Source organism: Xenopus tropicalis, chromosome 1, assembly GCF_000004195.4.
Source record: "Xenopus tropicalis strain Nigerian chromosome 1, UCB_Xtro_10.0, whole genome shotgun sequence".
NCBI classification, from domain to species: domain Eukaryota; kingdom Metazoa; phylum Chordata; class Amphibia; order Anura; family Pipidae; genus Xenopus; species Xenopus tropicalis.
The window spans coordinates 150,622,735-150,637,072 of NC_030677.2; the positions used below are offsets into that span (position 1 = coordinate 150,622,735).

The following is a 14,338-nucleotide window of genomic DNA, read 5'->3' on the forward strand; positions in this document are numbered from 1 at the left end:
TGCAACAATAATTAGGGCTTGTGCTGAACATTCATGTTGAACATGGGGGAATACTTCCAGATAACCAGTAAATGCTACCTGCTAGCTGGTTTCTATGGACAAAATAGGTTTCTACTGGCCAAACTACAATAGGTGTCTTTTAATAATGGCTGTGATTTAATTAAATAAACTGTGCCAAATACCTAGATGAACAGTTTTCTTCCAGGTTCATAATAAATGTCTTAATATGCAACATTCTTAAAAAAATACACCAACAAAAATGGAACAAAAACATTTATTAACAAAGCATTTTTCTTGGGCACAAATGTCAGGAATAGTACCAGTCTTCCAATATAAAATAGTAAGTAGCTAAACCTACTGGCAATAGAATAAAAAAAATACCAACTCACAAACCTGGTTCAGTTGTCAGATTATAAATAGCACTTTTCCATCACCAATAGTTAATTGGTTGTGTAAAGCTTTCAGTCTCACTAAAAAGTATTTTATATTTTCAGGTACAAAGGGGTGTCAGTCAAAACCAGCTTGACTTTTTGCCCTGATCCTGAATCTTGACCCAAATGACACATTCACAATCGAGATGACAAACCTGGTATAAATTCTAAAAAAATAAAAGACAAGTTTCATTCAGCTTTCATAGCAATGCATTTCAAAACTGTGCCTTGAATATCCCCACATTGCCAGAACTGAAATGAATTACAAGCTACTATGCAGCAAAAATAGTATTTAGTAAAATAATACTGTTTTATGAATAATCCCATAACATGAACAGATACCATATACAGGCTGACAAAAGAGACACAATATAATACATCTTAGGAGTATAGATGGGACACATTTCCCACTCTAAGCATAAAGTCCCAAGAGTTTTTGTAACATAAAGACCAAGACCAGTGGCCAAAGGCTGTTGCCAGTTATGCAATAGGAGGTTTGGGGTGAAATTGTAGTGAAACAATAGATATATAAGACATTTCTGCACTTACAATAAAATATTAAATGTACATGGGAATTTGGATTGTTATGTACTGCTAGTCCTTAGAATTGCATGGGTAGTGCTTGGATATAAAGGACAAATCATCAGTCCTTTGATAGTACAGTATTTAGAAACCCAGCACACTGCATAAACACCTTTATTTGAAACATCTGTACATGTAATACCTTAACTTGATAAATCCATGTTTATGGGTAAACAATTATATTGGCTTATATTTATTTCTAAATGTTAGTACCTTTAAGGCTTCATGCTTCACATTACTGAAAAGCCCAGGTCCCTTGAATTTCTGATAACAGATCCCATACATGAATTACAGAACAACAATGTAACAAGTTGGAAACTACTGCTGGTTCAGAAAAGGAGAATCAAATCCAAACATATTAAATTTAAAAAAAAAAAAGAAAACAAAAAAAAACAACCCACTTGGTTTAAACAATGAGCTAAACATTTCAAATTCTGTCATTTATTAGACATAAAAATTCCCAATTATTATTAAGCTAAAAATAAGTTAGAGTCTGCTTGGAACTGCTTTATTGGTTTCATATCAGATACTGTAACTAACTTAATCTTTTTACCACTAAGGTAACAAAGGAACCAAAAAAAATAATAGGCTAAAATTTGATTGCAGATTTTCCATTGTCCAGTTTCACTTTCAAGACAGCTCCACGCCTTTACCGGAACTTCTTGCATTCCTCCACTGTATCTAGTCCTAATTCAGGTTTCTTTGTAACCATGGTAGTCAGATAAATAAAGTGGCCAACTTAAACCACAGCCTCAATAATAGGAAAATCCCATATCATATCCCATATCCCATATCAGCATATATGCCACACCAACGGAACCGTTTTACACACACCCTTAAAGCCACTGGTTCATTACAGAAGAATAACATTAAGGGATTCTCCATCCAAAAACTGTTATTGCACAGATTTGCAAGATTTACTTCTGAGCAACTTTGCAATATACAAGCATTCAAAATGTTAAATGGTTTTAAAGTTATTTAAAGGTAATTTAATGCAATATTGGTCTGACCATTTAAATTCAATGCACTGTTGACTTTTGAAATAATGGTACATATCTTTATTTAATCTTTATATTGGAAAGCTGCTTAGAATTATATTTTTTGGGTGGTTGAATATGTTGAATATATACTTCTTTCCCTTTTGCTGCCTTTCAGCTTCTCTGAAGATGTTCCTGGCTCAGCTTGCAGTTTTAGCCTTGCCTAACATGCCACAGACTCTCTGGTTAGAATATGCTAAAGGAGGCATGGCCTAGCTTTAAGGGGCTCTGTGTAGGAATGGCCAGACAATCAAAACCTTAAGGTAGCTCCCCATAGCATAGAAACAACTGTCTAGGTATTCTAATAGAATGTACAGAGTATTAAGACCTGTGCCAGCATAGGTATCCCCCTGAACTAAACACAAATCTGCAGGGAATCCTGGGGGCATAATCCTTTAAAGAATCTTATATGTCAGTGGTTGAAAAACTACCTTAGTGTTTATTGACTTCATTTCGTAATATTATAACATAGTAAAATGTAATTTATTAGAGTTATAGACTGGTTTATAGGTAAGTGATAATAGAACAATAGCAGTTTACTGAAGCAGAAGGCCTATACTCCATGTACAGTAGATCTTTGAGCAAAGATTTCACTGCTGCAGTTTACTTTATATATTTTTACTTTCTTGTTTGCTTCCTACACTATAAGGCACTGTAGAAGTAAATGGATATCTACATTGCATTTGTATATTTAAGCTTTGTGTATTTGTTTTTCTGTTTCAGTACTGAACTTATGGATAATAATAACATTAAACACTACTGAAACTAGCGGTGTGTTAAATTTTTCGCCAGGTTTTGCTGCAAAAAAATGCCTATTGACTTGAATGCATCACCTTTTGGCACAGTGAAATGGGACAGATTTGCATCACTATTGTAAACTGCTTTGTCATTTCATTTTCTCAGGGTGGGAAAATGATCAGTAAAGCAGTGTATACACAGTGGATGACAACAAAACCTTCACTTCACATGAACAAAATCTAGATTTTTGTCAATGATCTACTTGGACTTTTGTTTATACATTTAAGGAAATGAAAGTCATTTCTGTTAGGTCACTTTGTTTAAAATGATGTATGATTTTTACTGTATAGTAAGGAGATCCAGTCTCCAGCCATAAAGCTGCTGTTGAACCTGTTGCTAAATGTTCCTATTTAACTAAAGGGGTATATTATGGACAATCTGTTTATTGTAGCACTGTAAAGGCACAAGTTAAAAATTAATGGATTAAGTTTAACACAACCCAGTGATCATTTCTCAATCAATGGGCAGGGAGGCACACAGGCTTCAATAAGACATGCAAGTGCACAGGCTGCAAACAAGCCCTATATTACTGGATGCCCTAAGGCAGATGGAAAATACATGGCTGGCTTGTGTCAACCAGTGCTGAGCTCTGGTGCTGCCATTTTTTATTTTGCCATGAGTTGCAGAGCACAATACGTTCCTGGATGCAAGTGCTTCCTGATTGACTTCGCACGCCTAGCACTCTAGCACTTGTGTCCAGGGTCACTGTAAATGATCCTTCATATCTGTAGAAACAACAACCTTGGGGAAAGGTCAGCCACAAACTTAATATTATAAACCATTATAACCATTTTAACTAAAACATAGTAGTACAACAAAACTTGCCAACATAAAATGACATCTCCTACAAAATGCGTGCCTAACAATTATTAACTTCCTTGAAATAAGTGCTTATACATTTTCTAACCATGGTGGCTCCTCAGCTAACCAATACTTGTCTTCTGCTGTTAAATATATTTGTATGTGACAACAAAGAAAAGGTAAACAACCATATTGTTTATATATGTTGTTACAACTGCAATGTCTCTAAATACAAATAATGTGTTCAACTGTGACCCGTTCAGGGTCAGTTTGAACCAAGGGTTCTCACAAAGAGATTCAAACTACGTAGGAAAATCATGTGGTGTAGTTCATTGAAAGTGCTAAGTCTAAAGTTGTATATTATTATTTTCAAATGGGGTAATGTAGGTCCAACTGGAAAACGTACATAAGTAGAATTTAGATATACCTTCAGTTTCTGTGTCTAACATACACTAATAAAACACAGAGTATCCATCCATGTCTATTAATAAAAACTTCTATGTATGTATGAGAATATGGTCATCACTCAGGATCTGCATTGTCGCCACAATTTTAGAAGATATTTCTCTACTAGTATACTACAACTCTCGGTTTCCCCTGAGTAGGAAAGAGCGCTAACAGCTGAATTGTTTATTTCCAACACATAAAAATGGTCATTAGAGCATAACAATGAGGATAGAGATGTACCAACAGACCTGCAGAGTTTTGTTAGAGGGATCATTATGTAGATCCCAACTGCAATAATTTCCTATCATACCCATTACTAATGGTGGAATATGTCCTATTTAAGTGGGAATATCTCTGCAGCATAGTACTGATACTTTGAAGCTGTAACCAATTTGATACACACCACAGAGCTAAGGAATCACTGAGGATACAGACAGATGGATCAAATAATGACCCTATCAAGAGCCTATTCATATTCTAATTTTCAATGTCCATTTTGTAAATACAAGTTGATGCATTTGACATCCTGGTTAATTTTACAAACAAAATGCCATACCCCATGCAGACTAACAAAAAAAAGTAATAATAATGTATATTTTAAAAAGCTAGCTTATCAGTCAATGCATAACTAGAACAGATTAATAGGAAAAAAACACGTTTTATATTAAAATAAGCACTGCTTATGGGCTTTAGGATACAGTTACAAGTGAGTATTTTACATTTTATCATTGCTTTCATTTTTTGTTGTAAAATTTGTAAAACAGTCTGTACTTTTTGTGTACAATCTTTCAATCCCAAAATAATCCTTCCCAAGGTTCTCTCAAATTTCTACTTCTTAGTAAATATAAGATTCGAACAGTAAATTGGAAAAAAAAATAATTTAGTATCTTGTTTCCATTAACAAGCTGTAAATTCTGGATTTGTTTATGATTTGCCCAAGTATTTGTCTTAGGTTTTCCAAAAAATACAGCTGTTACAGATATAGATTAGTCAAAGGTTTATGTCAATGCAGCACTGAGAAATGATGGTTTCTCTGTTGTCTCAGCGTTTGAACAGTTTTACCAAACAAACTTTTGTCCTCCTCCCTATACAGGGCTTGGTCAGCATTCTCAACTACATTCTGGAATTCCAATGTGTCCTTATTTTAGATCATATTTAAGATCTCCTCACAAATGGAATGAAGACTGAAACCACAGCTATAGGAAGTTAAAAAGGATTTACTGGAGAGGTATGTCAAGTACACAACAGTTCCCCCTTCAGTCTGAAGGAACTTTGAATTATTCACCACAAATCAATTTCCCTTGTCTTACAGTCATGGGATGTCAGAAGGGCAATTTCTTTTTGGCTCAAGAAGTGGCTATAGCAAAATACTTTAAAGTATATTGCAGAGATTGTCAGAATCTTTCTTAATGCCCTTTGGGAGTGAACATTATGTGCAAATTTGCCTTTATTACTTTACTGGCTGTGGTGGCATTATAGCCATTTTGGGCTGCGTTTTTCCATCAGAGTCCAAGGTGGCATCTTTGCATTTCTTTCTCGGAGGCTTCTTTATAGGTTGTTTTTTAACTGCTGGTTCGCCTGTCTCCTGCTTTACACTTGCAGTTTGTTCCTGACTACTGTTAGAGTTTTGTTTCTCAACAGGCTGTGCTGTATTGGGAATAGTTTCTGAAACTGGACTTATCATTTTTTGAAGATTTGTTGTAGTTGGCAGATTTGGCTTGCTGGACTTCTGGTTGATAGCAGCCACAGACCGTTTGGCCTTCTGTGGAGGCGTAGGTTTCTCTTTTTGTGATTTAATTGGCCCAATTCCATTATGATTTGAGCTGGTCTCAACCCTGTTGAGACTTTGAGTTTTTTCTTTTAACTGAGCAGCCAATAGTGAAGCTGCTTCAGAGGGAAAATGAGGATGGAGTACCTCAGAACGAGATTTGCTATGATCAGGAGTTTTTGGAGCCTCTTTAACTTCAGTAGTCTTTTTGTCACTATGTAGGTTCCCAATCTTTTTAAGGGCATTTTGAACAGTCCCATTGATATTTTCAATAGGATCAAGACTCCTTTTATTTTTATGTTTAGTTTTGGACGGAGACTGGGGTTCTTCTGATGGTCTTGTTTCTGTGTTGCTTATGGTCTTTTGACTTTTGTCCTTATTTCTCATAACAACTTTTTCTTCATTTTTGCTTTGACCTGTATCACTTGGCGTTCTCTTCCTCTGATTATCTTTATGAGCTGAATTCTGCTCTGTTTGGTCACTCTGGTTTACTGCTTTATCGGGAGACTTGTTAAAGACCGGCAATGAATTAGACTGATTAGCATTATATTTTCCATGAATCCAGGAAACCTTGGGTTTTGTAGATGGATCAGGAGGAGGTGGTTTTGTTCTCTCAGGCGATGGAGGCTTACCACTAATAGTTAAACTCTTATTTTCCATTGATATATCCTCTTCATCTTTAGACTGCTTTGATAATCGTGCAACTCTGGCATACAAAGGCCCTCCGGTAGATCCAGAACCACATGAAGATCTTTCACTATCTGATGATTTGAGCAGCGGCATTTCACTGCTGTCAGCCTGGAAAGATTTAGGGGATCCAGATTCCTTTAAATAAGTATATTCTCCAGCTTCTTCCTCATTAATTTCAGTGGGTATCTTCTCAGTAACACTGGAATTTCCCTTTTCTTTACAATCAGTCACAGATTCTAAAAAAAAAAATGTCAATTAATCTAATTTTTTTTTTTTATTTGCATTTAGCAATGTAATTAGTTCCTGGAAAAGAAATCAGTATAACAGAGGCAGATGTAAAGGTTAGGTCTGATACCATAACTTTGCAAAATATAAAGGTCAACTCCAGCCAAATATGCAAAGATTTTCCTTAAAATCTAATATTAAACAATTTTGCAACATTAAAAAAAATTAAATGACTTTAAAGTGTGCATGTAAATATTTTAAATGATCTATTCCATGCCTTACTGGTCTTGGCTACATGTACTGCTCTCATGTCTGCTCTCCTCCAGCCAAGACTTCATTTACCAAAATACCTTGTGAATTTGTGTGATTTTTCTTCTTCACAGGGCTCAACCTTAAAAGATAAGTAAACCTTTAAAATAAATTGATGTAAAATTGATGAGATTGCTATTCTAAGCACATTTGCAATTTTTTTTTTTTAATTTCCAAGATATTAAGAGTTAAAGCACTGTTAATATGAATGCATTTTGTTACAATAGTGCCACCCACTGGTCACTTTCCGAATGTGAAGTAGTAGAGGACATTGTCAAAGAAGTTGTCAGGAGATAGAAAGAGGCCTGATCTGATATTCTTCTGGTTAGGAAAGATGTAAGAAAGTTTAGATTTCTAATGTTTTTCCTAACCAGAAGCACATCAGATCAGGCCTCTTTCTTTCTCTTGACAACTTTTTTAACAATGTCCTCGACTACTATGTTGTAATGATTTTAATAACATTTGCGGTTAATTTTAAAATCACTGAAACATATTAATATATATATATACAGGTCCTTTTCAAAAAATTAGCATATTGTGATAAAGTTCATTATTTTCTGTAATGTACTGATAAACATTAGACTTTCATATATTTTAGATTCATTACACACAACTGAAGTAGTTCAAGCCTTTTCTTGTTTTAATATTGATGATTGTGGCATACAGCTCATGAAAACCCAAAATTCCTATCTCAAAAAATTAGCATATCATGAAAAGGTTCTCTAAACGAGCTATTAACCTAATCATCTGAATCAACAAATTAACTCTAAAAACCTGCAAAAGATTCCTGAGGCTTTTAAAAACTCCCAGCCTGGTTCATTACTCAAAACCGCAATCATGGGTAAGACTGCCGACCTGACTGCTGTCCAGAAGGCCATCATTGACACCCTCAAGCAAGAGGGTAAGACACAAAAAGAAATTTCTGAACAAATAGGCTGTTCCCAGAGTGCTGTATGAAGGCACCTCAGTGGGAAGTCTGTGGCAAGGAAAAAGTGTGGCAGAAAACGCTGCACAATGAGAAGAGGTGACTGGGCCCTGAGGAAGATTGTGGAGAAGGACCGATTCCTGACCTTGGGGGACCTGCGGAAGCAGTGGACTGAGTCTGGAGTAGAAACATCCAGAGCCACCGTGTACAGGCGCGTGCAGGAAATGGGCTACAGGTGCTGCATTCCCCAGGTCAAGCCACTTTTGAACCAGAAACAGCGGCAGAAGCGCCTGACCTGGGCTACAGAGAAGCAGCACAGGGACTGTTGCTCAGTGGTCCAAAGTATGTCATTCGGAAATCAAGGTGCCAGAGTCTGGAGGAAGACTGGGGAGAGGGAAATGCCAAAATGCCTGAAGTCCAGTGTCAAGTACCCACAGTCAGTGATGGTCTGGGGTGCCATGTCAGCTGCTGGTGTTGGTCCACTGTGTTTTATCAAGGGCAGGGTCAATGCAGCTAGCTATCAGGAGATTTTGGAGCACTTCATGCTTCCATCTGCTGAAAAGCTTTATGGAGATGAAGATTTCATTTTTCAGCACGACCTGGCACCTGCTCACAGTGCCAAAACCACTGGTAAATGGTTTACTTACCATGGTATTACTGTGCTCAATTGGCCTGCCAACTCTCCTGACCTGAACCCCATAGAGAATCTGTGGGATATTGTGAAGAGAAAGTTGAGAGACACAAGACCCAACACTCTGGATGAGCTTAAGGCCGCTATTGAAGCATCCTGGGCCTCCATAACACCTGAGCAGTGCCACAGGCTGATTGCCTCCATGCCACGCCACATTGAAGCAGTCATTTCTGCAAAAGGATTCCCGACCAAGTATTGAGTGCATAAGTGAACATAATTATTTGAAGGTTGACTTTTTTTGTATTAAAAACACTTTTCTTTTATTGGGCGGATGAAATATGCTAATTTTTTGAGATAGGAATTTTGGGTTTTCATGAGCTGTATGCCACAATCATCAATATTAAAACAAGAAAAGGCTTGAACTACTTCAGTTGTGTGTAATGAATCTAAAATATATGAAAGTCTAATGTTTATCAGTACATTACAGAAAATAATGAACTTTATCACAATATGCTAATTTTTTGAAAAGGACCTGTATATATAAGTTGCTTAGAATTACATTTTTAAATTATGCAGGGTTCTTTTTGATTATTTGACTGGTGTTTCCCTATTATAAGAATACTGATATACTTGAAGCAATCACAGTGATAGAACAGAGGAAACCAGGGAAGCAGAGGAACAGAGCAGTTAATATGCATTTACTTAAGACATTGTTTCACAATTGAAACTATCATTGATGCTCTCTTGTGATATTTTGCATTTAGTTTCTAAAGGGCTTTGTAAGCATTTATTTAACTACCAGCACAACCTAGGGTTAGTTTTGTCCGAATCCAATGTTTCAGTTTTATGTGTGTTTAATTTATGAGGCATTTTGTAGATCCATTGCTGGTATTTTATGATAACCATGTTGCATGTATTGGGCAGGGTGTCACCATACTGTACCCATGATGTCCCATTGCATGCACTCATATTTGGTCTTTTTAGGCAGCTTTGTCTCTAAATAAATATGGTCTCAGAATCCTATGGTAATGTAAACACTGTGGTTAGAATTTTATGCTAGAATCTCAGCAATAAAGCCTCTGTGAGGAAAAGAAATGTATGTATGTCCCGCTTTACTAAACACAATCTATTGCCCAAACAATTATCAGTGTTAGAACACACAGTAGGAAATTTACAAATGTATGTGCATTTATTCAATATAAAATTAAATAATCCTAGACAGTCTCTATTTAATCTCTAAATTAGGATGAATTAAAGTGAAGAAGTTATTCTAGTGTAAAATCCTTATTCCACAAAAGAAAGCCATTCCAGTAATTTGTGTAAAAGGTGCTTGTCTTGCACATACAGAGCAATCAATTTGGACAAGATCAACTACAATTCCATGCATCTATATCTTAATTGATGTGGTTTTGAATGACTATATGGTAACTGTTTTCTGTTACTAACCTTCATGAGGCACACAATAAACAGGCCCATCATCATTTGTATCAAAGGAGGAAAAGGAGCCCCTTGAAGACCATGAAGGTGATGGTTGCTCTACAACAGATGGAGGTTCAATGAAGCTGCAGTTAAATGTGTTCTCAGCATCATGGTGGGCTACTAAAACAATGACACATTGAATATACCAATTATTACACAATTTCTTCAATAAGCCTATTTTGGCTTTAGGTTAACATTAAACATTAAAACAGTTACAATTTGATCAGAAATATTTCCCTAACCCAGATTTTTCAATACATTTCAATTGCATTTTTTGACACAGACAAAGACGTTTTCCATATCAAATTATATCTGGTCCCTTATTTAGACTAGCACATGTTATGTTAATACCATACAGAATGACACAGTAGTTGAATGAGACACAGCCTTTTTGAAACAGAAAAAGCTTGAAGGTTTAGTGTCACATTCCATCTTAAAGTCACAAATGTAAAACAAAATGTAAAACAAATGTAAAAAAACACTATGATGAAGTTCCAGGTACTGTTGATAGATTCTCAGTATATTATTATTAAAACATTTTTTTAAAGCTTCAATATAATTTGCAGTTCTGTACAATAGAACGGTATATCATGTAAACAAATAAATTACATACAAATATTACCTGATACTGGAGTTAAAAAGGGTCCTGCAATAGAGCTTACAATCTAATGTGTAATAATGGGTACGGCAAGGTAAGAGAATGTTGCAGAAGGAGCTGTTACAATGGCTTGCCAACTGCAGAGGAGGCTAAAAACAGATTTACTAACCAAGATGTCCCTTTGTACCAAATTGTGGTGTATTATTTTATTACTATAATGCTCTCCAAATGTCCCACCAATTTCGTCTTGGGGTTTCTGCTGTGGATTAGGTGGCTGAAAACTAAAGCAAATGACACACTCCCTGCACATATTAACACAACCAAAATATATAGTACTAGCTGATTCACTCAGTGTTTCCTGGGAAATATAATACTGCATCTTTAAAATAGTAGTAGTAATAGTAAATTTTTTTAAAAAGACACTCTGATTTGAAAAACATTAGTACTAATGAACAGTACTATGGAATGTCTAAGGGGCACATTTACTAACCCACGAATCCGAATTGGAAAAATTCCGATTGGAAAACGAAGATTTTGATACTTTTTCGTATTTTTTGCGACTTTTTCGGCGCCTTTACGACTTTTCGGAAATTGTTGCGACTTTTTCGTTACCAATACGATTTGCGCGAAAAAACGCGAGTTTTTCGTAGCCATTACGATGCGCTCGTATCTTGTCGCGACTTTTTTGTATTGAGCGCTCGGAAGCGGCGGGCGAAACTTTCAGACTTAGCATGATTTTGGAAGCCTCCCATAGGACTCAATGGCACCCTGCAGCTCCAACCTGGCCCAAGGAAAGTCTCCCATAGGGCTCAATGGCACCCTGCAGCTCCAACCTGGCCCAAGGAAAGTCACCACACTGAAGCTTGAATGAATCCGAATCTTTTGTACTCGGCGCGAAGGCTACGAAAAAATCGCAACTTTTCGCGCAAGTAGTAACGCTATGAAAAAATCGCCAGATTTTGCGCAACATTCGGAATGGCAACGAAAAAGTCGCGACAATTTTCCGAAAAATCGCCAAATACCGATCATTGCGAAAAAAACGCAATCGGACGCATTCGGCCCGTTCGTGAGTAAGTAAATGTGCCCCTTGGTGTCAGTGGTTAGATGGTAGATGGTTCCATACCCAGCATTGCTTTGTAAACCAATTAGGTTTTGGATGCAAATATACCACAAAGCCTTGAAAACCACTAGGTGAATATTTTGTCCTATACTATGGAATAGCACATTCAGGATGTTTACATATTTTGTTACATGTTGGCATACCCTATGGAATGCTGAAGTCTAATTTGTCAGCTATTGTCCATGTTGCCATGTGTCCAAATAAATGATTTTTAACAAGCAATTATCTGGTTTGCACGTGGGCAAAAACATTTAACATGATAGGCATGTTTATTTTTTTAAACTTAATTTACTGTTAGTATTTTGTAGTAACTTGAGATGGCCAGGGGTATGCAAGGCTAATGCATACTGGAACCTGATGGCTTTTTAACCAAAAGTACCTCTTGATCTCCTTGTAGCTGAAAGGATGGGCTCTGAGAAGTTTTGTTGCATTCATTCATACAATGTCTGAACACCAAAGGAACACCCAAACGAACAGACAAACAAACTTTCTTGTTTATGTATGAATTTTTTTTACAGATGCCTACATGCCGTAGAGTTACTTACCCAACATCTAACTTGCAGTGATAATAAGAAGGGAAGCAAAGGGCAGAAAGACAGAAAAAAGAGTAATACAATTATCTTAAGATTCAATTGTGCTATACCAATAATGCCAACAACAGCAGTAACACCATATACTATTTTTTTATTATGATTTCCTCCTACACTAGAAATGCAAAGAAAACTAACTAAAAAACTACTAAATGTTCATATTACTTCAGTCAGCAAATCTTAAAAGTTTTTTTGTCTTTAGGCAACAGATAAAAATGGATTTTATAAGCTTATTTTAAAATTATTATATTTTTAAATTTGTATGAACAACCGACACTTCAGGGACTACTCGTATCACTGCAGAATTTGACAGTGGAGATCTCCTTTGTTATAAAGGAGAACACATGAATATATTGTTTAATATAACCCAATTTAAAGTCTTGTGCAACAAAAAGTCCATGGGAATTTCCTGAATCAATACAAAGTCAGTACTAGAATTAATAAGTGTCTGGTCTAAACCTATTACCTAATTTCTTTTATATTATAGCAGTAGGGTTTTCTTTTGTGTATAATTCTGGCTACGGAGACACTACATTCTGAGGAGAAGCTATGACTTTCTCTTGCCCTTAACTGCCTTAAACGTCTCTACACTCTGCCAACATACAGTATAATCAGCCTATAAAAACATTAGAAACAATACAAAAAATAAAATAGAACAGAACAGAAGAACAAATTATACTCAAGCTAGTGACAATATATCAGAAACATGCACCATGTTTTTTCCATAAAATTTATTTTAGGTGAAACCTAAAAAGGGGATCTGTCACCAAGACATTAACAGCTGTATAATAAAAGCCCTTTGTAAATTAAACATGAAAGCCATGTTATTACAACAGCCATGCCAGTTAGGTATTTAAAACCTTGGCTGTCATAGAGGCAGGTCAGTCAGTTACTCTTAAGGTGGCCATACACGTACCAATTCCAAACTTTCCTGTGACCAAAGATCATTCGTTCCCTCTACTGACATGCTGGGCTGAATCAACAGATATAGAGGCACAAACAATAGGGATTCTACCACCACCTGCCATTTCAGCCCGAAACGTAGATTTTGCTTGGGTGCTGTTTGACGAAAAGCTTTTGCAATATCAGTCGTCTCGTCTATCCGCCATACATGCACCGAATATCATACGAAACGAGGTGTTGCACGATAATATCGGCCAGCTTTTCATTCAGCACTTCATGCACTCCTCTAATGCCCCCTCTCTCATCATTTATCATTATCATCATTTATAATTGTGTAGCCAGTGCAGGGGCAAGGGATTAGGTCCCCCATTCTGGCACATACACAAGATTTTAGGGTGATACAAAGCTTGCCTTAATAACAGTGCCCACAAAATGGCACCTGTCTGCTTGTTGTGATTGTGAGTTCCAAGACTAAAAAGAAAAAAAAAATCATTTATAGTTTATTTTGCTAAACTAACATGATAGAAAAGGATTTGGAATTCTTTTTTAGCATGAGAGGAGGCCCCCTTTAAATGCACAGTAAATATTCTGTTGGATTTGTCCATCATACTGGGTATTTTCTATTTCTTTTCTTTTAGTGAATCTCTCTGACCAGGGTAAAGTATTTTATATGTGCTGGCAATTTGAGCCTGTAGCAAAGTAATAAAAACAAAATCAACAACTGACTGCAATCAAATTTTGTCCACATTGATACAAAAAGCCTAACAATAAAAATACATTTATAGGATACCAAAGGCATGCTCTGCCCTTCTGCTGACTTTAGTAAGACTTTTAGCAGCACAGAACACCATTCCAATCCCTCTGATCAAATTCTCTTGCTAAAGCAGTGTAGTAGGTTATACAATCTGACCTTTAGCTCTCAGTCTGCAAGAGCACTTTGTCCAAGTCTTGCTATAATGAGTGCAGCCTGTTTAAATGATCCGGGGCAACTGCAGCTGGAAATC

General features: G+C 36.3%; 1 protein-coding gene across 2 annotated transcripts in view; it reads right to left on the reverse strand.

Annotated features, from left to right (window-relative positions):
• Window positions 1-258: 258 nt before the first annotated feature.
• Window positions 259-14,338, reverse strand: part of scarf2 (scavenger receptor class F member 2) — a 97,870-nt gene continuing 83,790 nt past the window's right edge. Inside the window, exons 10-11 of one of the 2 annotated variants that reach the window (XM_031892065.1) lie at window positions 10,091-10,240; window positions 259-6,790 (exon numbers count right to left, since the gene is read on the reverse strand). In XM_031892065.1, coding sequence (XP_031747925.1) covers window positions 5,547-6,790; window positions 10,091-10,240 — 1,394 coding nt within the window. In that variant the 3' untranslated portion in view covers window positions 259-5,546. Of the gene's footprint in view, window positions 6,791-10,090; window positions 10,244-14,338 lie in introns of both variants that reach the window. The other variant, XM_031892061.1, reaches the window with a different exon arrangement.